The 24,175-nt window shown below is 41.8% G+C and overlaps 1 protein-coding gene across 1 annotated transcript in view; it reads right to left on the reverse strand.

The window, feature by feature from the left end:
* Positions 1–4,732: 4,732 nt before the first annotated feature.
* AFAP1L1 (actin filament associated protein 1 like 1) overlaps positions 4,733–24,175 on the reverse strand; it is a 507,629-nt gene continuing 488,186 nt past the window's right edge. The window contains exon 19 of the mRNA XM_044069203.1: positions 4,733–5,448. Within this exon, the coding sequence (XP_043925138.1) occupies positions 5,425–5,448 (24 nt within the window). The 3' untranslated portion in view covers positions 4,733–5,424. The remainder of the gene's footprint in view (positions 5,449–24,175) is intronic.

Below are 24,175 nucleotides of genomic sequence, written 5' to 3' on the forward strand. Positions count from 1 at the left end.
TAAAAACCTCAGGTAACTTAGCTTCTTCAATCAGTTCCATTTACTGATGCCATTTACAGAACCACCAAACCGCTAAATAAAATACTAAATGCTACTCTTCCCCGCCACTGGATAAAAACTACAAATTCTACACCTTACAGTTGCTTGAAGCAATCTTGCCTGAAACAAGTTTATGTTTCGTCATGACATAATAATGCCCAGTAACTTTCATTTTAAACATGTAGAATATAAAAAAATACTACCTTCCCCAAAGTGGTGGGATCCAAAAAACAAAGGCAGTACATAGGTCCTTACCACAAAAACACAATAGAATTGTCTATGATGGAAAAACATTCCCTTTCCAAGATTTCACATCCTTGATTCTGAGTTGTAAACAAACCCCACCATAAAATCAGAAAACGTTTACCAGAAACAGAGCAAATGAATGAAAATCTCTGAACCACAACTGTACTGAATAAAATAGAGTGACCATTGAGTAGGAAATGGAAATAAAAGCTAAAACCAGGTTCCTACACACTAGAATAATCATATTTACTTTGCTTTTAGCATTCTTTGCTGCAAGAAAGTACTTCTGCAGGCTACTTTACATGTTTTTGGATATATGTTTGGCAATGGAAATAAGGAGAAAAGAGTGGGTGTGGTTGCACCCCTGCTTGTATTCAATGTCCAGGATGAGCACTGCACCTAAAGGCCCATGGCACTTAACTTTTTAGTACTAAAAACTACAAAACTCTCCTTTACAGCGGGCAACAAATTAACAGAATGTACAACTATGCATGATACAATCTACACAATAATATGTTTAACGTCAGATGGCATTCTGTGTTGCAAAGACACAAATCCATTAATTTACATATTTAGTGCATTTATATTTGTTTATATTTTAAAGCTGACCTAGCTACCATAAAAAATATATATTACACCAAAGAGCAAAGGTAAATTTTGTTTTAACAGACCATTAGCTGAGAAAAAACACAGCAGTTAAATACCACACCATGATGGAAGTGTTGATGATATGGTTTTACTTCACACACACACACACACACACACACACACACACACACACACACACACACACACACACACACACACACACACACACACACACACACACACACACACACAGTGCCTGCCAACAGTGGACACTGGTCTGTTGACAGAAGGCTGATTTAAGTGGTTCCTCTGTCTATCCACTTAATCAATTTTTGACCTAACAGCTAGTTCAAGACCATTTTTTTCTAAAACTGACTCTCAGTTAGCCTTACCTGTAAATAGCAAAAAGGAATACTATCCTGCAAATAATATGAATCCTAGATGATGACAGCAGTTCAGGACAACTTCTTTTCTTTGTCCCTGAAGCCCATTTATGTGTCAGTCCTACGTAACTGACAGACTGATCCCTTTTACCCTTTCCTACATCTGTCTTACGATTCTTCCTTGCAACCCGAAAGTTACTGTTGTTGATATTACTGCTTCTTCAGAGAAAATGTGAGTGTATACTACTTCTGCAAAAAAAAAAAAACTCCTTCCATTAACTCTGAATCAACCCTGTAACTGCAAATACAGACAAAACAAAGAACCACAACAAAACATAAGACTTCTTATGGGAAGCAAGTCTCCCATGCTCCAGAACATGTCTCCTTAAATACACTAATTCTCAAAGTCCACTTCCCCGCAAACTTATTGGCATATTTGCCTCCAACAAATATTGTAAAAGCATGCTTTCTATTTATGAAAGCTGGCTTTCACTCAATGTCACCCAAACAGCATCTGATGAACACTGGTTTGAGGACATTGCAACACTGTCCATCCAATTCAGTTTCTGAGTTATGCTTTCCCATCTGTATACATCTGTCATGTTGAAAAATGCTAGCCTTATATAAGTTTTAATGTCATCAAAGTACTTGAACATTTATGTTATATCATATCCCAAATATGCATAGTTTAAACGTCTATCCTCCATTTCTTCAAATAGCATTTGGTATAAGCTTCCCTATGCAGTACTGCAAAATATCCTCTGATTGTCTCTAGCCTTTGGCAATGAGATACTAAAAACAGAAGCAATATAACTTTCATTTAAATTATTTCCTTTATCATATTTATTCAAAATATAGTCTCACAGTTCTGTATGCCAACTATTTAAAAAAAGAGGGAATTACTGAAGAACATAATTACAAACTATTATGTGGCATTTAAAGCAGGGAGTGCCTTCTGTGTGGAGTCTGCATGTCCTCCCCGCGGTTGGGTGGGCGTTAGAAAGAAATGCGTAAATGGGCGTGCCTTCGTTGAAGGTTGAACGTTGAGCTGGCACCTCGGTGTTTGTGAAAATCTACTGCCAATCATTAGCGGACCGGAGTTCCACTGTGGCGACCCCTAACCGGGAAAAGCCGAAAGACAACAACATGTGGCATTTAAATAAAACAAACTTCCTAGCCAGTTTGAAAAATGAGGATAGTAAATTACTCACTGTTCATTTGTCTAAAGCCAGTGAAAACACTGCATAAGTTCATAGGTAATTACTAGGCACATGATCCAAGAGACCATTGTGGAGCCTAGCCCAATTTTCCAGAGCACAGTCCGGTTAAATGAGTTGCTCAGAGTAACACATTAGACAAAGCTCACAGGTCTGAAACTCACATACTTATTAGTCACATGAACAAAAAGTACACCATGGTGGCAATGTGGCAACATTAAACTTCACTCTACGTGGAGAGATGCAATATTCCACAAATAAGCAAACTCAGTAATGTTGCCCATCTTTAAGATAACAAACAAATATCTTGCAAATACAGCTCCAATTTAGCACCATCAACTACATTTAGTAGAGGCTAAGGCACAACAGTTCACACCATATTTAAATGAGATCACACCTTTTGATCAGTATTAATGAGGGTATCTAGACAACACAAATACCAGTTTTCTGTCTGTGTTGAAAAAAAAAATCAGACAAACCTTTGTCAATGCAGACTGTTGGTTTGGACATGAAATGTATTGAAGCATTACTAGTTAAAACTGTGTAATCAGAGATGACTGGGGAAACGACACAGTATTTTGGTATTGCAAAAATACTTTGTTTTCACAAGTGTTGCTTAATGTGACAGCAAGCAGCTAAAACTGATTTAACAGGTCTCAAAAGAAAAAAAAAATAATGGTGCAACAGGTGACATACTCACCTTTGATGCAGGAGGCCGAGGTTCTATTCCCACATAAAGTAGATGGACTGCTGACATTGCAGCGTAGTATAAGGGGTTTACTGCATTGCTGAGTGTGTCATCATTCAGATGAGCCGTTAAACTGCGGTCTCGTCTGCTTGAATTGGTGGTAGGTCATGTGGTTGTAAAAGGTCCCATGGTACCTACTGAAAAGAGTAGGGGGAAATTCCTCGGTGCCCTGGTCAAATTTCCCCTAGCAGTATAGATACCACCTCAGATCTCCTCTGAAAAGAGGCCACAAATTTAGTAGAACTATCCCCGTCAACGAAGAATAAATAAAAATAAATTAAAAAAACAAATGGGGAAACAACATTCTAAAATTTCCTCCTGGTAGAGTCTGCCACATAGCTTTTAAATGTATGGTAGGAAGTGCTACTATACAGTTGAAGCAAAGGATCCTGACTTGTGAGAGGAAAAGTTTTAAATGAATGGAAAAGTTTTAAATGAATGGAATCTAATAAGAGTCCAACAAGTACTTCCTTTTGAAAAAGGGATACACAAAGTAGACTTCTTTCTACTGACTGCTAGGCCCACGGAATAAAAGTGGGTGATAAAACTGAAAGTGGCCCAGCAGATGCTCCTGTGACTGAAAAGATATCTGACATCAACCAGGTAAGGAGAAGCATGCATGAACCATAATGGCTTCAATGGCCAATGGTTTTCATCTGGGAAAAAAATCACTAGCACCCTCAACACAACGATGTTGAGAAACACCTCATTTGCTTTTATCATTCACAGACATTATAGTACAAAAGAAGCCTATCATGTTGTATAATCAACAAGAAGAAATTCAAAGCCCCAGCAACACTGCAGCCAGAATAATGTGTGTTTTTCAATACCCCAAGTACCTGCGACTGTTTGACAACAAAAAAAATTACATCAGCTGCTGAAAAGGAAGTGCTTCTTATCACTGCAAAATACTACCAATAAAGGGGGGGGGGGGGCACAGTAATGTTGTAAACATTTTTGCACAGACTTCCAGTCAAAAAAGGTCAGCTGAAATTAATGAAAAAAGTCAGGCCACAGAAGTAATATAAACAACGTTGTCCATAGTGAGATCGAAATCTGTATAACCAATTCTGAAAGTACTTGCACTGGAAATCCTCAAGCATGTGCTCTTACATATTACTCACAAATATCTGGATCTTTTTTAATAAATTCTATCAAAGAAAAATGCTAAAAATGGTAGTGTAACTTACTTAATGCACTTCTGAACTGCAGTCCAATGCAGTCTTATTAATTACAATATATTAAGATGTACAAGAGTTTGCTTTTGAAGGAAATACTTAAACATTACAGATACATGCAATTTATAAGCCTAGGCATAAAGCAGCAGGACTAGTAGAAGCCTAACAAGGCTCTTGTCAAAACTGAACCTGACAATACAGGCTCCCAAAATTATCAGGTACAAGACCACACAGCTCCATACATTTCCAAAAATATGCGCGCGCGCACACACACACACACACACACACACACACACACACACACACACACACACACACACACACACACACACACACACACACACACACACACACACACACACACACACACCAAGGATGCATAACATGTATTTCCTTTGAAAAATGCAGAGATGTGCTTCAAAACCACATCAAAAAGTACTACACTGAACATTTTCAGGTCTCTGTTTGCTCTTTTCTTTGTAATGTTTAAAATCCTATAAAGTATGTATGTACTGCATTCTTCTGGAATATAATCATAATCACCTTTTGCACACTGACTAAAGCAATCCATGGGTGTGTTGCAATTTATGTCTGCAGATTTTGTGTACGCAAAAAAATTCTGTTCCTTGTTGAGTGTTACAATACAGCCTTTTAGGTGATGGATCAGAACAACGAGAACAAAGCTGAAATCCCTTAGAAGTGGTTTTGCTTCCATGAATACAGAAAATTCCAAGTTTTCCAAGAAAGGAATCACCATAGTTAACAAGTACTGATCTCCACTTCCACAGAACTCCATAGTGCAGGCACACAAACTCCATGAAATCTCATGAATGACACTAACCATACAGCTCTCGCAACAGACTTCGAACATTCACAGTATCTACATCCCTCCCTGTTTCAAATCCCCAGCACTCCCTGCGAAGCACTCAAATGCCAGTCCCACACATGTTCGCCAAGCACTCAAAGAAAACACGAGTTTCCTCCATGTAACCATGTTCCACTGTAGTGTCAAGTTCAAGGCTTGTTTATGTTGTCTTCTTTTCCCATTCCTAGAAAATAAATAGAGAAATAATTCAGAGTCTAAGTAAAGACAAATGTTCTGTTAGCAATGCACAAAGCCCCAATGGCTATCCAACACTTCCATATCTTGTATATATTCAAACTACACATATAAATAAACCGTAACCAAGGCATGAAGAAAAAGGCTTCTGTTAACTGAAAGCTTTTTCTGTTAAATTGGGCACATCATTTTGAAATAAAATCTTCCTTTAAATGACGGCACTATTGTTTATAGTCATGTAATTTCCTACTCTCTGTCTCGTCATTCATACCTTCAGATCTGTTGGTGAACACAGTACCTTCTCATACCATACAAACTGAACTGTATCACCAAATATGGAAAATATAAAAAAAGTACTGTTCACCTACACAAGGACTCCTGTTTGCTGTACCACAGTCCTTGTCTTACTACTTTCACTTTATGGCACCTTAAACAGATAGCACATATTCCCAGATGTCTACTTTATTTTCAGGGACCCACTGCAGTATGTGGAAAATACTTAGAACCAAAAACAAATGTGGCAGCCATAGTTGAAAGCTAAAAATCCTTTATTGCATGAAGCGCTTTTCGTTCAAAGCTAGTACTCGAATTTCATCAGATGTTATAAAAGCCAAACTGATACCATTTAAATAATATTACAACTCGATCAGCTGATTGGTTTTGGAAGTTCCTATCTGTTTGTTTTGGAAAATACTTAGAACCCCAGTCACTTCCCCAAAAATTACTCCAAATTGGGTAGTAGCTGCACAAAAGCAGAAGAGGGGCTACAAGGCAAGATGTATTGAAAGATAACTCCCAAAAAAAGTGTTCTTCCCTTGAGCACAGGTCCATACTAAGCTTCCTGGTAGTAGTACAGGATGATGTGATTTCTTTGTAGCTGCTCAGATGACTGCTAAGGACACGTACATAAAATGAAAACTAGAAACTCCTTTTCCTGCACGCAGTGTCCTCCACCAGCACTGACCCATGGCCTATTAGGTTTCTAATGACAAAAGACAAAGCAGCTTGCAATGCATTTTTATAGAGTCTGCTTAGTATTTACCATATTCTCATCGCCACAAGTAGAGGATATAAATGACTGACCTGTCTACCCATACACAAAGGTAGGCCCAATGAAGATAAAAATCATACCTAGCTGCGAGCTTCCATGGTATGGAGGTCCCTCTCTCCTCCCTCTTATTTCAGCATCCAAGAAGAATGCAGAGTTAAAAAAGTCAGGATGACTAAAAACCCAGAACTAACGTATGGAAGAAATGTGAGTTTGCACAGAAAAGTAGGTCTTTGTGGAAGACTACATATAGTTTGCTGCACATAACGGTCTGTAGCTCACAATTCAGTCAGCCTGATATAACATCCACCAAAATACTGACTTAAAAATGTACAAACTATCAACACTTCCACATATCAGTCATGAAGTTGTTAAGGTCCCCAGGTGGAGAAAGGTTAAACAATATTTAATGGAGATGGAAATTCACATACAAAACTTTCAGTCTATAATGGGCAACATTTCTACCTTTAAACATACAATATGACATGATGTCTGAAACTCATACTCAATAGTGCAGTATCTAAATTGTACATCAAAAGATGTCTGGAATAAACCAGTCAAACTTGGAGACTGCATACTGAGAAGAAAGAAAGAAAAAAGCTCTAATCCAGCTCCACAATGTAGAGAGATGAAACTCAGGCTATGACTCCATCCAGCTCCACAGTGTAGAGAGATGAAGCTCTTACTATGACCCCATCCAGCTCCACAATGTAGAGAGATGAAGCCCTGGCTATGACTCCATCCAGCTCCGCAGTGTAGGGAGATGAAGCCCTGGCTATGTCCCCATCCAGCTCCACAGTGGAGAGACATGAAGGCCTGGCTATGACCCCATGCAGCTCCAAAGTATAGACAGATGAAGCCCTGGCTATGACCCCATCCAGCTCCACAGTGTAGACTGATGTTTGATTAGTGGATTTTTACTAAAAGTGCCAGCCAGGAAGGTGGAGGGGAAGACTTGAATAGCATATGCTGGCTTGCCCATGTTAGGAGGATTGGAAGATGATTTCCATTTGTTTGATTGCCCCACTGCAAAAACAAAGGCTTGCAAGAAAACAGTGGCCACAACTAGTAGAATATGGGATTGATTATCTCCAGCCAGCAACATGAGGTGGGTGTGTGTGTGACCATCACTACATAGAGGAAGTGGGATCCCCCAAGGTGAGACAGTGCAATATATGACTACCACTCAGGAAGGTAGTGCCATGCAGCTCCCCAGCATGGGGGGAATTATAGTCCATCATGAAATATGGACAGTCCGAGTATCAGGGGAAGATTGAAGCTGGACCCTCAGGCTGCTGCAATGAGGATACTCTCACTCACAAGAATGCTGAAGATCAGATAAAGACAGAAGCCCCAGACATCCCCTTGGCTACTTGGATAATGACTCCCTCTTGTCAGCTCTTGCTTAGGTGCTGTTAGGGCCCTCTGCACTCAAGTACAGTTATGTAAGAACTTACCATAATAGTAGCTGTTTGAATAGATCACTACTGTGGTATTGCTGACAAATGGGATAAATCATGCCAAGGATACAATGTTCCCAGTCTGTTTAAAAAAGCAACTTCCTCTCATGCCATACACCTAATGTGTGACCTATGTACTATGTGCTGTGATGCCATACACCTAATGTGTGACCTATGTTCTATGTGCTGTGATGCCATACACCTAATGTCTGGCCTATGTACTATGTGCTATGATGACATGCACCTAATGTGTGACCTATGTGCTATGTGCTGTGATGCCATACACCTAATGTCTGACCTATGTACTGTAATGCATAGACCTAACGTGTGACCTATGTGCTATGTGCTGCGAAGCATACACCTAATGTGTGACCTATGTACTGTCATGGCATACACCTAATGTGTGACATACGTACTATGTGCTGTGATGCATACACCTAATGTGTGACCTATGTACTAACGTGCTGGTACATAAAGGATATATGGGCACAAAGATCTTCAGAACTTTCTTGCCTCAGGAGTACATTTGTCTGAGGCTAATAGTCTCGGAATAAGGTCTCAGATATAGAAGGATAAATAGGGGGAAAGGGAAAATAATAGTCCACCTTGGCCAAGAAAAAGGCAAACTTGGGGATGGACGGAGGGGGTTGCATATACTTTGACTGTGGTCTATTCAAACATCTACTATTATGGCAAATTCTTACATGACTGTACTATGTTTTTCATTATATCACTGTTGCAATGCTGCCAAGTGGGGTGATTCCTAAAGCTTTTATGGTGACTGAGTGGAAGCTTGATTCACAGAACTGGGGTCAAGTATCCCTTGCAGAATAGATGTGGCAAAAGCAGCTCTGGCTCTTGAAAAGGCATCCGTCTTTTAATGTTTAGTATAGGTATGAGTGGATGGCCTAGTGCCTGATTCTAGAAAGCACCTTGAACCCAGACCTTTGATAAAGGCTCCAGAAGAGAAAACAGCTCTAGTAGAGCGAGCCTTTCCACTTTGGGACATCATTTCCCAGCCAGACCACCAGTGCTCCACATCCACGCCAGCTCTACCAGCTCATCTTTACCTCCCCGGACTTACTTCCCATGTCACTGAGGCCAGTCATGGTTCCTAAGGGTGTCCTGCGGGCTTGGTTGTCTCCACTTCCATCCGTTTTTTTTTCTTCAAATGCCCTACCCACTCCCTGCCCTCTCTCGTATGCTCGTTGATTCATCAGAGGGCAACACATCAATAAATGCTCTCCCCCCAAGATGGGCACATCCATCCTTCCCTTCTGTTCCATCAGTTGCCCAAACTTTTAATCGAACCTGGGTCAAGTGGGCCATAGTACAGTTAGCTTTGACCCAACTTTGGAAGTTTTTCCATGGAAAGTGTTAAACAGAAATGGCAAGAGAAATCCACCTGGAGATGATGAGTTTATTAAGTGAAAAGGCTCTCTTTTCAACAGAGGAAACAGGCAATTGGTCAGATTTCCTGTTTTGTCCAAACAGAATTTCAAATGCCAGTGAACATGCAGTATTCTTTCGTCCTATTTTAAAGGCTAGGAAAAAAGTAGGGCAATGAATAGACTACATGAGAAACATTTCAGTGACTACTTTAGGCATAAAGGAGGGGTTAGTCCTAAGACTAACTCTGTCCCTATAGAAAACTAAAAGGAGTGGAGAACACATAAGAGTTTGTAACTCTGATATCCTTTCAACAGATGGTGATGCTACTAACAAGACTGTCTTCAAAGTACAGTACTCTGTAGTTTCATGGGTTTATAGGTACATACTATGTTACTGATCTATGAGGATCTTAACAAGCTTAGACTTACATTCCCATGGTACGTTTTAGCCCTTATATTGTGCATAAAAGAACACAAAACAGTTACGTTGAAGAAGGGTACACTGGGACATTTACATGCTTCCCCTTTTCATGAGGGACAGGGATACTAAACTGAGGGGAGCAGATGATTGCAGTTCCTCATCCATTCATCCAAATCACATTTGAATAGAGTAAGGGAAGTACTTTTTATGTGGAGTGAAGATGGTTCATAGAATTGATACTCTCTGTGATACAAACCTCTCCAACATGTACTATTTAATTTGCAAAAAACATTGAGAACCCTTGAGCAGGTGTTTAAGATACCACTGGACTTGCGAAGGTGTAATAGGTCTGACAAACCTTTTAGTTTAAGTCTCTCCATCATTTATGTCCCTGAAGCATGGAGAACAGCCACAGTGATACCTTTACACAAAGGTATCCATACAAAAAAACAGGGTCAGCTGAAGCTCTATATGCAAGAAAGAGGTCACTTCCTAATAACTTGTATGATACTGAAAGATGGACAAGGCTTTGAGTTAGTCTCTTAAGTTTTTACAATTTAGTCTATTTTTTTTAGTGAGAAACTGTTGCGGTCATTCCAGTTGTGACAAGTGTTTGGACAGGTACATACCCAAAGGGGCATTATACTCAATGATCAGCCTAATACGTGCCAAATACAATGCAACAATTATATCCCTGGATCAGAACACAATAAAAAGAAGTTATGTACTCACCATAACATTCCATTTGTGTTTTAATGTTCAATCTGTGTTGTCCATTTTCATTCGTCTTCAATGAATGGGTTCAGATACGATCCTCGAATCCGGCTCAGCCACTTTCTAAAGATTCTAGGATCCAAATCTCAAGCTCTTCCCTTATCCATAATGCCCCTCACCACTACAATGCCCCTCACCACTACAATACCTCAGACTGAGTTTGCTGCTGTACGTATATATATATATATATATATATATATATATATATACATACACATTATATTCATACAATAACGATGCTATGGTTCCTAACAACACTTTGTTAGGCGTCTCCCAAGGACAAGGACAGGAGAAGGGGGGGGGGGTTGAGTAAGAATGAAAAGAGACAACACAGATGAAACGTTATGGTGAGTACATAACTTCTTTATCTGATTTTATTTTAATTCATTCCTTAACAAATGGGGCAGAGTTCTCAGCTACAGTAACATTGGGTGGTACTCATGGAAGGATGTTCCGGAGCACCGCAGAACCAAAGGCAGCTCTATTTCTGGAAATAATGTCTAATTTGTAATGTGCAATAAAGGTATGAGTATTAGACCATGTGGCCGCTGCACAAATATCATCAATAGAAGCTCTAGCCCAAGAAATTGCCGATGTAGACACTGACCTGGTTGAATGTGCTTTCAGTTGTTTCGGTACGGCAGCACTGGCCCATGGGCTATTAGGTTTCAAGGAATAAATATAGAAAATACAGTCAGTTATCCATTTAGCCAATGTAGTTTTAGAAACTGGTCTTCCCAATCTTTTACTAGTAAAATAGGCAAATAATTGATCAGGCTGTCTAAATTACTTGGCCCTGTGCAGGTAAAAAAGAAGTTGCCTGTGTACATCAAGAAGATGAAGGGTGTACTCACCTTTGTTTTCAAATTTGGGACAGAAAACTGGCAAACTGATGACCTGGTTGATATTGGTTTTAGAGGCCATTTTCTGTAGGAAAGAAGGATTTGTTCTTAAAATAAACCTGTCCTTGTGAAATATCAAATATGGCGGTTTGGATGACAATGCCTGGATTTCAGATATTCGTCTTGCAGAAGTTATAGCTACCAGAAAAACAGTTTTCCAAGAAAGAAACTTGAGATCCACTTTAGCTGATGGTTCAAAAGGAGAGAGTACCTAGGTTTGCAAAACCACAGTGACATCTCAAGTTGGTGTAGGGTCCTTTATTGGAGGTCTAAGTAAGACGGTAACCTTAAGAAAAGCCTTACATATTTTGAATGATGCTAAAGGGAAAGCATTATCCCCTATATGACAGCTCGAGCTGGATGATAACTGAACCTTGCTCGTGGAAAAACTTGCTTCATTCCTTAAAATTGAGGCAAGGAAGTCTGGAACAGCTGGAAGCGGGGTGGTAAAGGGATCCAAAGAGAAAATCTTTTCCATTTACTTTCTTAAATCTTCCTCGTTGAAGGTTTATGAGAAGACAATAGGATTTTTTGAACTGGTGAGAAAAGCCTGGAATGTCTAGCCAACATCAGAATTGGAGAAATCATGAGGTCAACTAATATCCAGGTGAATTTGCCCTGATGGGTGAGATAGGAGGTCTAGACTGGGATCCAGAGTCCAAGGAGGACATAGTAAATGAGACTTAAGGAAAGGGAAATACAATCAAGGCCAGAAGGGGCAATGTGAATTACTGTGCTCTTCAACCGAAGTGCCTTCTGAAGAAACTTGGGGATGACATGCAAGGTAGGATAAGTAGAAAGGGGACCAGAGGGCCAAACATGGACGAGAGCATCTCTCGGTGACTGTCCCTAAGGTGGGATAAGGGCAAAGAACCTGCTGCACTTGTTGTTTAGGGGAGATGCAAATAGTTCATAGCAAGGCTGACCCCATTTGTGGAAGATCAAGTTTACCACTGATTGGTTAAAAGACCACTTGTGAGGCATGAGGATGGCCCTACTGAGATTGTCCTCTAGAATGTTGAGTTTTCCTGGCATGTGCGCTGCTACAAGAAAGCTGATGTACAGTCCATCCTAAGTAATGCCCCCCACCCCAACTAGGAGGCATCCGTGGTCAACGTGGCTCTAGTGGGAGGAAGGATAAATGGACAACCTTGATCGATCTCCTTGGAGTAGATCCACCAAAGGAGAGACTTTCTGTAAACGTGAGACAACTTTATTGGATGATTCAGAGGATAAAGATGGAAGGACTATTGCACCGCCAGGGTCCATTGGAGAAGTATCATGTGTAAGTGAGCAGTGGGAAAATAATTTTCATAAAAGTAAACAAATAAAATCTATACATATTAAAACATGTTGATACTGAGTGATGTTCTTTAGTCCTATCTCACCTTCATTCTTACACATGGGTTCGGAGCTGATCCTTGGCTCTGACTCAGCCTTTTTACAAGTTCAAAGTCTTCTAGTTGGCTCGTGGCTAGGTAGGTATCCCATGGTGCACCAGTACAATCCCCAGATCTCATTTGCAGTGTCGATGAGTTCGGATGTGCTTCTTCTTGGCCGTGGCTAAGTCTGACACATTTTGCTAATTTTTTTGACTAAATTCTGCTGTTTTTCATAGTTAGATAGCTTCATATAGCTGTTATTAGTGTAGTTTTTGCACAGAAATAGACATGGTAGCCATGTTGGCTCATCTTTCAGTAGAAAGGGCACAGAATCTGATTCTTCAAATTCGCTGTCTTCTCCCCTTCCAAAAGTCAAGGCCAAGACTGTTCTGAAGCTTCTAGGGACCATTTCTTCTACCATACTACTAGTGCCGCTAACCAGACTACACATGCGGATTCTTCAGTGGCTCCTGTCGTCCCACTGGTATTTTCAACAACTACCCTTAACTCATCACATTCTGCTAACAGACTCTTGCAAGAAGGACCTCATTTGGTGGATTCAACCCAGTTAACCAGGGGCACTCCATTTGTCCCCCGCCAACCCGTTGCCACTGTGACCACGGATGCCTCAAAGATAGGGTGGGGGGGCATTATCTAGGCAGAACTGTCCAAGGCACAGGGAAAGATCATGAAGCTCACCTGCATATCAATGTTCTAGAGATGAGGGCAGTGCTCTTGGCATTGCAAGCACTTCACAACCTTCTTCCTCTTGGGACGATTGCAATACAATCAGACATGTTGGTAGTATGGTATATTAAACAGGGCGGAACCAGATCATACCCACTCTGTCGGGAGGCCAGTCGAGTTTGGAAATGGGCGATATCTTCCCAGCGCTTTCTGGTGGGGACGCACATCCCGGGGACAACCAACGTGACAGCCGACAAACTCAGCCGGGCAATTTTGATGCCTCACGAGTGGTCTCTAAAGCAGGAAATAGAGGAGCAGATTTTCTGCAGATGGAGACAGCCTTGCTGCGATCTCTTTGCCAGCCCAATCAATGCCAAATGCAGCAGCTATTTCTCCCTCATCCCCCCTCTGGGGGAGTTACCAAGAGACGCACTTGTTCAAGATTGGCCTCTGGGTCTCTTTTATGCTTTCCCTCCCTTTCCTCTCATATCCAAGGTGATTCAGAAAGCAAAACTGTTGGGAAGCAAATTGATCCTCATCACTCCTTACTGGCCTTGTCAGGTTTGGTTCCCCTTTCTCTGGCCTCATCTACTAGACCACCCATGGACTCTGGATCCAGTGCCAGATCTATTGATGCACATGTCAGGCTCTCTTCATCTCAACCTCCATACAGTACAGTTTTGTACCTACCATAAATGTAGATGTTCGAGGATTCCATTGCTGCAGTCCTGACTATTGGGGTATAGTCGTCAGGGCGCATTAGACCAGGGTACTAATGCGCATGACCGACGTCATATCCTCAGTCTTTTCTTGCCCCAGATGTCAGAAGATCCTAAAAAGACAAGTCCCAAAATACCTGCACCAAAAACATGTACAATATATACAACAATATATACAAAATATATACATGTAAACTCACCTACACAACCACCCCTAAACACAGAGGGAAGGAGGGAGGGTATTGGACTGCAGCAATGGAATCCTCGAACATCTACATTTATGGTAGGTACAAAACTGTACTATGTTCTTCGTTTTCCATTGCTGCAGTCCTGACTATTGGGTAGAATCCCAAAGCAGAGGTAAGGGAGGCTGGCAAATCATAAAGAAGTAGGAGCTGACAACATGCCTTGTAAAACAGCTGTGGCAAAACCAGCCCTAGACTTAGAGTAGATAGGAAGGTGATAATGCTTAGAGAAAGTATGCACTGAACTCCAAGTAGCTGCTTCCAAAATATCCTTAGTTGTCACACCCCTGAGAAATGCTGTTGAAGTGGCAGTAGCCCTAGTGGAATGAGGCCTAATCCCAGCTGGAATCTCCTTGCCATGATGGGAATAACAAAATGCAATGCAAAAGCCAATCCACCTAGAAATAGTTTGTTTTGACACAGGCTTGCCCTGTGAACTCAAAGCAAAAGAAACAAACAACTGCTGGGACTGCCTAAAATCCTTAGTCCTGCTTAAATAATAATTGCCTATGTACATCTAAAGTGTGCAAAATCTTTTCGGCATTATTATGAGGGTCAGCAAAAAACGATGGCAAATGAATAGTTTAGTTTAAAGCCACACTAGAAACCACGTTAGGCATAAAGGAAGGATTAGTACGTAATCATACGCAATCCTTATGGAAAATCAAAAGGGCTCTACTGCCATAAGGGCCTGCAACTCAGACACCCTTCTTGCAGAAGTAATAGCCAACAGAAAAGCAGTCTTCCATGACAAGTATTTCAATTCAGCAGTAGCTGCAGGCTCAAAAGGTTGTAGAGTAAGTTTTTCCAACACAAAATTGAGATCCCAAGCAGGAGTAGGAGCTCGGGTCTTATATTCTTTGCCCCTCTAAGAAACTGCTTGAACAAAGGATCAAAGGTGGGTCACAATCATAGTGAGCTGAAATTGCTGCAGCATGAATCTTAATGGAAGAGAAGGACAAACCTTTGTCCAATAACTCAGCAAGATATTGAAGAGCCACACTCAAATTAGGCTCAGAAATCTCCAAATTCTTAGCCGTACTCCAAAATAAAAATCTCTTCCATTTTTCTCTCTCCTTGTACTAGGTCTTCTAGCTTCCATAATCACATTTAAAACTTGTTGAGGAAGTTGAGACCTGCTGTGTTTCAACACAGAATATGCCAGGCTGTTAGATGAAGAGAATGAAGCTTGACATTGAGCAGATGACCGTCCTTCTGAGATAACAGATGAGGAATCAGAGGTAAAGGCCATGGAGGCTTCTGTGCCAGACTCCGTAGTAGTGGGTACCAGTGTTGCCGAGGCCAATCTGGAGCTATCAAAATCATCCTTGGCCTGTCCTGTCTGACCTTTAATAGTACCTTTGGAAGAAGAGGCAGAGGTGGAAAGGCATACACATGAAGGTTTTTCCAACTGAAAGACAGAGCATCCACTTTCCAAGCTGTGTGATGAAACCCCTTTGTGCAATACTTTGGCAGCTGGTGGTTTAGTGGAGAAGCGAACAGATCTATGTCTGGAGTTCCCCATGACACTGTCAGTTTCTGAAATACATGAAGATCCAGTTTCCACTCGTGGGGATCCATGATTTGTCTGCTTAACACATCTGCTAAGGAGTTCTGTGCTCCCGCAGAAACCTTGCCTGAAGAGTTAGTTGCAAGCGCAGTCTCCCATAAAATCATTGCTTGCCTGCATAGAGGATAAGAATGTGTACCCCTTGCTTGTTGATGTACCACATGACAGTAGTGTTGTCTGTTAGAATCAACACCTGCCCTGGAAGAAGTAACTCCTTGAAAGCCATTAATGCAAACTGGACTGCTAACATCTCCTTCATGTTGATATGTAGATGCTGTAGTCTGGCAGGCCACTTGTCTTGTATCCACTTTCCATTTAGATGAGCTCCCCAAGCAATGTCCGAGGCATCTGTCGTTAAGATCTGACTTGCCTCTGGCCGGGTCACAGAGAGTCCCTTGTTTAGGTGACATTCCTGAGCCCACCACAAGAATTCTTTTCCAAGGCAAGGTATAATTTGAATGACAGTGTCCAAATCCTGGCAGTGCTGTGTCCATACATTTTGAGATACCATTGTAGCTTCCTCATATGCAGTTTGGCATTGGGAAGCACCAGAATACAAGATGCCATGAACCCTAATGCTTGAAGGACTGTCCTTGCAGTCAGCACGGACTGATGAGATAGTTGATGGAAGTAAAGTGACAGACTCTTTTGTTTGTCCGGGGTTAAAAGGCCATCTGGGCTGCTGTATTCAGTCTCACACCCAGAAAGCACATGTCCTGAGAGGGTACTAGACTGGACTTTATTTCGCTCACAGAATACCCTAGGCATCTTAGCACTGCTATAACATATTCCAGATGCTGTAGAAGGTCTTCCTTTTCTTGAGCCAGAATCAGGCAGTCGTCCAAGTAAGGATAGATTTGAATTCCTTGAAGCCTGAAGTAAGCTATCACTGGAGCCAGAACCTTTGTGAATACTCTGTAGATAAGCCAAAGGGCAATGCAGAGAACTGATAATGAGAATTTCCAGCTCGAAACCGCAGATACTTCCTGCAACTTAGCCTTATAGGCACATGAAGGTAAGCTTCCTTGAGATCTAAAGTTACCATCCAGTGACCTTTGCCCAGCAGAGGTAAAAGCTGATGTAACGTCAACATCTTGAACTTGGGAATCTCCAAAACGTGTTGAGGAGAGATAAATCCAAAATTGGTCTCCACGTGTTCCCCTTCTTTGGTACAAGGAACAGGCGAGAATAAAATCCTAGGCCCCTTTCTGATACAGGGACTGGCTGAATGGCCCCTATCTGAAGTAACTGAGAAACTTGCTTGTGAGCCTCTTTTCTTTGTGGAGGAGGAACGTCTGGCATGCCTTTGAAAGGGGGCATTGTATGAAAATAAAACCTGTAACCGTGGTGAATGATATCCAACACCCATTTGTCTTGAGTAATTAAATCCCAATTTTCTTTGAAAAGAGACAGTCTTCCTCCCAAAGGAGCTGCCAGACGGAATCTGCTGGCAGCTGAAAAGACAGGTCATTGGGTCTGTTTACGAAAGGACTGACCCCTGCCCTCACCAGAAGTCTGAGCAGGTGAGCTCCCTGTTCTAGGCCTAAAAGAACCTTGAGCCCTGCCCCTACCACGTCTAGACCTACCCCTAGACTGGGAATCATAAGCAGGATATGTCCACCCCTTAGCAGGCCAATTTCTACTAAACTTTGGCTGCACCTGCAAAAATCTTTAACAGTTTGCATAGACTTAGCTTTGTCCTCCATTTTCTTTAAAACTGCTTCCACAGGCGATCCAAACAACACATCAGACTGTAAAGGAGCATCCAAAATCCTGGTCTTAACATGCTCAGCTAAATTCTGATCCTTCAACCAGGCATGCCTGCGAAGAACAGAACTGGTAGCAGCCACCCTCGAGGAGGCCTGTACAGCATCAAAACCACATTGCAAAGAATGCTTACCCACTTGTTCAGACACATGAACCAAATCCAGCAACTCTTTACACTCAATACCTTCCGCCAAAGCATCCACCTTAGATTTCAATTGTGAAAGGAGATAATTCTGATATTTTAGCATGTGAAACTGACAATTCAATGCTCTCATGGCCAGAGTGGAAGAAGTATACACTTTCTTTCCCCACCTATCCAAAGCCCTTGCCTCTTTATCAGTGGGAACAGGATTTTAACCACAGAAGCCTTAACACCTTTAGGCCCTTGAGAAATTGTTTCTGGATCCGCCCTAGGACTCTTAAACAAATATTTATGAGCTTGGGCACCCTATAATACCTATCAGGCTTAACAGGAGCAGGGGCAAAGAGTCAGGGTTCAGGAAGCCTCTGCAAAACATCTTCCACCACATTCAACACAGGAGGAATAGCTAAAGGCCTATGCTGGGGTAAAACAAGAATTCCCTAAGCCTTTTCCTGGAATCAGAGTAATCCTGGCCTTCCCATTTAAAGTGCTCCCTCATGGAATGCAGAGTCTCTGAAAATGAGAAATCCTCAGGCGGAGAAGCTGTAGGAGTGGAATCATCCACATCCGAATCAGAATAAGTAGGATACTCCTGCATATCTTCCACAGAAGATTCTGAAGCCTCTGTACACTGTACAAAACTATCCACCTCCGGTACCACCCGAGGCCTCTTATCAGGCGGGGCATAGAACCTCTAATCATAGTAATCAAATCTTCTGCCATTTTAAGCATATGTTTCCTAGGTACAGAACCCGAAATGCTAGGAGAAGCCCCCACTGAAGCTGAACTAGGCCTACCCCTCAAAGAAGTTTTGGCAACAGAAGGAGAGGCTCTAACAACCTTGGGAAGAGAGGGAAGAACAGTCACCTGAGAAGCCCCTCAGCCTGGCCTACCTCCTGAGAAGGCACATCCTGTAACAGTAAAGTTTCTGCCTGGGACTCCATGGAAACTCCTGGCAAAACCTCTGGCTCCACTGAGCCTTCTAAAGAACCGTCCGGGACTGCCGGTTCATCAACCCTAGGCTTCACTGTTTTGTCCTTGCGGGGGAGCATCCGACGGCATTTTATAATGCTTCCCAAACACTAACCTGGCACAGTCTAACCTCCTCTTAATAGTGCGTTTGTTAAACCTAGCACAAGAGCGGCAACCAACAACGCCGTGCTCAGGCCCTAAACAAGGTATACACAAGGTATGGTAATCCCTATGAGGTATCTGTTTCCCACAAGAAATACAGTTATTCACTTTTTCTGACATCCAGTAAAATACTGAGGCAAGAAAAACCAAAATGTTCCAACTCTGTTTCGGTCTGAAACTCCGGTTTGAAATATTTCAGAACGCCAACCTGCACTCGCAAAACTGCTTCTGCATCGGACCATGCGGCAAAAAAGACTGAGGATATGACGTCGGTCATGCGCATTAGTACCCTGACGTACTGGCGTCGCCCTGACCGACGCCAGCCTTATACTCTGGTATTGGACTATACCCCAATAGTCAGGACTGCAGCAATGGAAAACGAAGAACATCCTCAATTTGACAGCTTGACTGCTCGAGTTCCATTCCTAATCAGGCTTCACAACTTCTCACCCTCCGTGACTCATATCCTTATGTCATCTCATAAACCCTCCACTAGGAAATTATATTCCAGTAAATGGAGGAGGTTCTCTATATGGGCTGAAAAAAAGAATGTTGACCCTTATACTGCTTCTATTGCGGTGGTTTTGGAATTTTTGTCTGAACTTTTCCACCACGGAGCTGCGGCTGCCACAATCAGGGTTCAATTGGCAGTGATTTCTAATTTTCATCTAGGTCTACAACATTCTAATCTGATGTCGCATAGGTTGTGCAAAACCTTCCTCAAAGGTGCCACTTTGTTAAGACCTCCCTTTCAGGAACCGGTTGCTTCATGGGACTTGAATTTTGTGCTATCCAGATTAACGTCTCCACCTTTTGAGTCTTCTCATTCATCGCCTTTGAAATTTCTGTCTTGGAAAACTTTGTTTCTGGTGGCAATCATATCTGCTAGATGAGTATCAGAGTTACAAGCACTGTCTGTCAAACCCCCTTAGTTGATATTTCACAAAGACAGAGTATCTCTTTGTACTAATCCATCCTTTGTACCCAAGGTCTGTTCACATAACACTTTGAACCAATCCATAGAACTTCCGGTGTTCTTCCCTAATCATTCCAACGCAGCAGAATACACGTTTCATTAGTTGGATGTTCATAGACAATTATGTTTTTATTTGCACCTGACTAAAGAATTCAGGAAGTAAGACCAATTATTTATTTCCTTCTCCGACTCCAGATTAGGTGTACCAGTTTCCAAAGTGAACCTCTCTAATTAGATCTCTAGCTGTATAGCTTACATTTATGCTTCTGATGGTAAGCCTTTACCTTTCAAAATTAAGGCTCATTCTACCAGATCTCAGTCTACCTCTGCAGCCTTTCAAGCCAGGGTCCCACTTGATAATATTTGTGTAGCAGCAACTTGGGCTATCCCTCACACATTTATTACTCATTACAAATTGGATTTGACCTCCAGGGTAGAGCATCCTTTTGTTCCATGGTACTCAGGAGTATTTTTCCTTGAGCCACCCAAGAATAAGGTGCTAGGGACGCTGTCCTATGTTTAAGAATGAAGGCAAGATAGGACTACAGAACATAAAGAAGTTATGTACTCACCATAATGCTCCATGTTTGTAGTCCATCTCGCCCTTCATTCTTAAGAACCCACCCTCCTACCCCCATCCTGGAAGTATCTGGAGACAGAAAAATATTGTTATCATCATTCACTGGAGACCTTTTATTATTGGGTTCTTTCTATATGGTTGTTATTATTTCTCTTAGTTAGCAGCAAACAAGATCTGGGGATTGTACTGGTGCACCATGGGACACCTACCTTGCCACAAGCCAACTAGAAGATTTTGAGCTTGTAAAAAGGCCGAGTCGGAGCCAAACTCGTGTAAGAATGAAGGGCGAGATGGACTGCAAACATGGAATGTTACGGTGAGTATATAACTTCTTTTTTCTATGTGGGGAAAACTAAGAGAAAGTTCAAGGAGCGTATGTATGAGCATTGATTGGACATCAGGAAGGGGGATACAAAAATGCATTGGCCAAACACATTAGTGAGCTTAAAGACCACAGCTTCAGCTTCTTTGTTTTGGAACATATACAAAGGGACCTCGGGGGCCTGGGAAGATCTGTTAGAAACCAAGGAGCTGAGATGGCAACTGAGGCTCAGTGCTACTTCCCCCCGGGTTTGAATGAAAGTACCTCTATATCTAGCATTTTAAAGTTGAAATCATATATGGCATGATTCCACATATATTTCTTAGGCTATCAACCTGTTTTAATAACATCACTCACTAGCAACCTGTTTTAATATGTATATATGTTATTTGTTTACTTTTATGAAAGTTTTTATGAATTTTATGCATTTGAATTAGTTTTGATATAAATTTATTAATTTATATTATCAACATCAAATGTTTAAATGCATTGTGAGGCTCTAGTGTTTGCTGGGTCATATTTCACATCACCTTTTTAACAGTCATAGTATGGGTTAATTTATTTATTTTCATTGGTTAGGGTTTTAAGGATGGGGTATTTAAGAGTGCTGGATGTGTTTAGTGTTGTGATTCTGATGAAGTACTTATATGAAACTGCTTAATCTCTGTTCTTGTGGACAAATAAATTCTTTGGATATTTACTACAGTGTTGCTGTTTTCTGTTCCTGGATCCATTCTGTTCCTGTGTGGTTTGTGCTATCTAGATCTCGCCAAGGCTTTTGACACCACCCCCCACTCTGGAATTATAGATAAACTCACTAAACTAGGTATAAATCCCTATGTCACAAGATGGGTTGCCAACTGGCTCACCGACAGAGATCACACTGTGAAAGTAGCAGACTCCAAATCCGACTTCAGACCAGTGACAAGTGAAGTACCACAAGGTTCAGCCCTGGGTCCTCTCCTGTTTGGTATCTACTTCTCTGAGGTACAGGCTAACACAGAAGGTCTTTGGCTAATGAAGTTCGCAGATGCTCCTAACAATGTGGACATCCTACAAAAGGGACTCACTGAGACAGATGCCTGGTGTCAAAGCCATGGCCTCAAGCTCAATGCCAAAAAGTGCACTGTCATCCCCTTTGGTAAAAACTCTGTACCCATGAACTACCACATAGGCGGTAGTCTACTTAACACTGAAAGTGTGATAAGAGACCTTGGGACACAGGTGGACAGTAGTCTCTCCTTTGATAATCACATCACCACAGTAGTCAGGAAATCCTTCTACGTGGCACATCTCAATATAAAAGGTTTCTCATACAGGAAAAAGGAGGTCATTGTTCCCCTCTACTCGTCACTCATTAGACCTATTATAGAGTACAACACCCCTTTTGGTATGTACCTCACAAGACATCTACAACTGGAAAGGCCACAAAAATACCTCACACAAAGAGGATTACCGGCCTGAAACAGATGCCCTATACAGGCCGTCTCAAAAAACTCCAGCTTTACTCCATCGCATATCGCCTACTTAGAGGCGATCTCTGCCTAACATACAGAGTATGTCAAACCCAGAGCTGTTGGACATGCTCCACTTAAAGAAATCCCTAGCCCTCCGAGCTACACGCTCTAGGGACCTAAACCTTGTCACCACAATAAACAGAACATGCGCGAGGGATAGAGTCCTGTCCCAGAGACTTCCCATACTCTGGAAGAAACTACCTATCTATATCAAACAAAGCTCCTCATTAGCACTCTTCAAGAAAAATCTTGATGATTGGATGGGAAATAGGAAATTCACCCTGGGATCACTTCTGTGGCTCTGCTTGACAGGGGCACAGGTAAATAATTTTATTGGGTGGTGAAAGCCAGGGTACCTTTTTGGCTAGGCTTATATAGGCCCTAGGGCCAATAGCCTAGTACCTACCTATGAACCTATGTGTGTGTTTTCAATGTAAGAATCCTGTTTTGAGCTAGACAACTGACTGTGTCTAAGTAAGCCCCTACAAAATCTACAACTTGAACTGGTTGAAGAGGAGATTTGTGCATGTTGATGGTGATTCCCTGTGAGACCGACAGCTGAAGCAAATAATCTCTGGCTTTTGCTAGTAGATACCTGGTTGTTGCAGTAAGGAGCCAGTTGTCTACATAGGGAAACACACTGAATCCAAGTAGTCTCAGGTGAGCTGCTTCCACTGGCAAACATTTGGTGAACACCCTTGGGGCTGTGGTGAGACCAAACGGCAGGGCTCTGAACTGATAATGACTGGCTCCCAGTGGGAAGCATAGATACCTTTGAGAGCACCTGTTCATTTTGACATTATAGTGTGTGTCTTGAATACTGACTGATTACATCCAGTCATCCTTCTAAAGAAGGGGTAGAATGGACTAAACTGTGGCCGTCTGGAATTTGGAATTTTTTTACAAACTGGTTCAAATAGCTTAGATCCAAAATAGGTCTCAGGTGCCCTGTCTTTTTTGGCACTAAGAAGAACCTAAAGTAAATTTCAGATGCTGTTTGGTCTGGTGGGACCGCCTGGATGACTCTTTTTGTCTAGCAACTTATTAATCTCTTGAGCTGCTAGCTCCCTCTGATTGGGTGGAATACTGGGGAAAACTTTCTTTGGTTTTACTGAATTTGTAAAAAGGGAATGACATTTACTCTGAATATGATCCTTTACACCCAAAGGTCATTTGTGATGGCTAGCCAGGAATCTTTGTGCAAGGATAAGTGCCCCCCAACTGCCTACAGAGACGAAGAGCCAGGCAACCTTTCAGGAACACTGGAAGGATCTGTCCAAGAAAAAAATCGAGACCCTTGAATTTGTGGACCCCCTCTGCCACTTGGGTGACATCTACCACTGTAGTTATTTCTCCCTCTGCCTCTGGGGGAAAATTCCCAGCTTGACTCCTGGAAAGGACCTTGAGATTTTTTGAACCACATTTTCTTACTACCGTATTGGTTCCCGGAAAAGGGTCTCTGCGGGGTAGAAAAGAGAATTCCAACGTCGGACAACATCTTTCTGTCCTGTTCACTGCTGGGGAAAGTGTCTTTCACTGTTGACCCAAACAAGGATGATCCATCAAAAGGAGCATTGATGAATGATGTCTTGAAGGGTTCCGCAAAATCACACAATCACATCAGGCATGTTTCCTTGTGGATATGTCTGAACCGGCTACTCTTGAGTTACCTTCAACAG

Source organism: Protopterus annectens, chromosome 4.part0, assembly GCF_019279795.1.
Source record: "Protopterus annectens isolate FY-2018-M chromosome 4.part0, PAN1.0, whole genome shotgun sequence".
Classification (NCBI taxonomy): Eukaryota; Metazoa; Chordata; order Ceratodontiformes; family Protopteridae; genus Protopterus; species Protopterus annectens.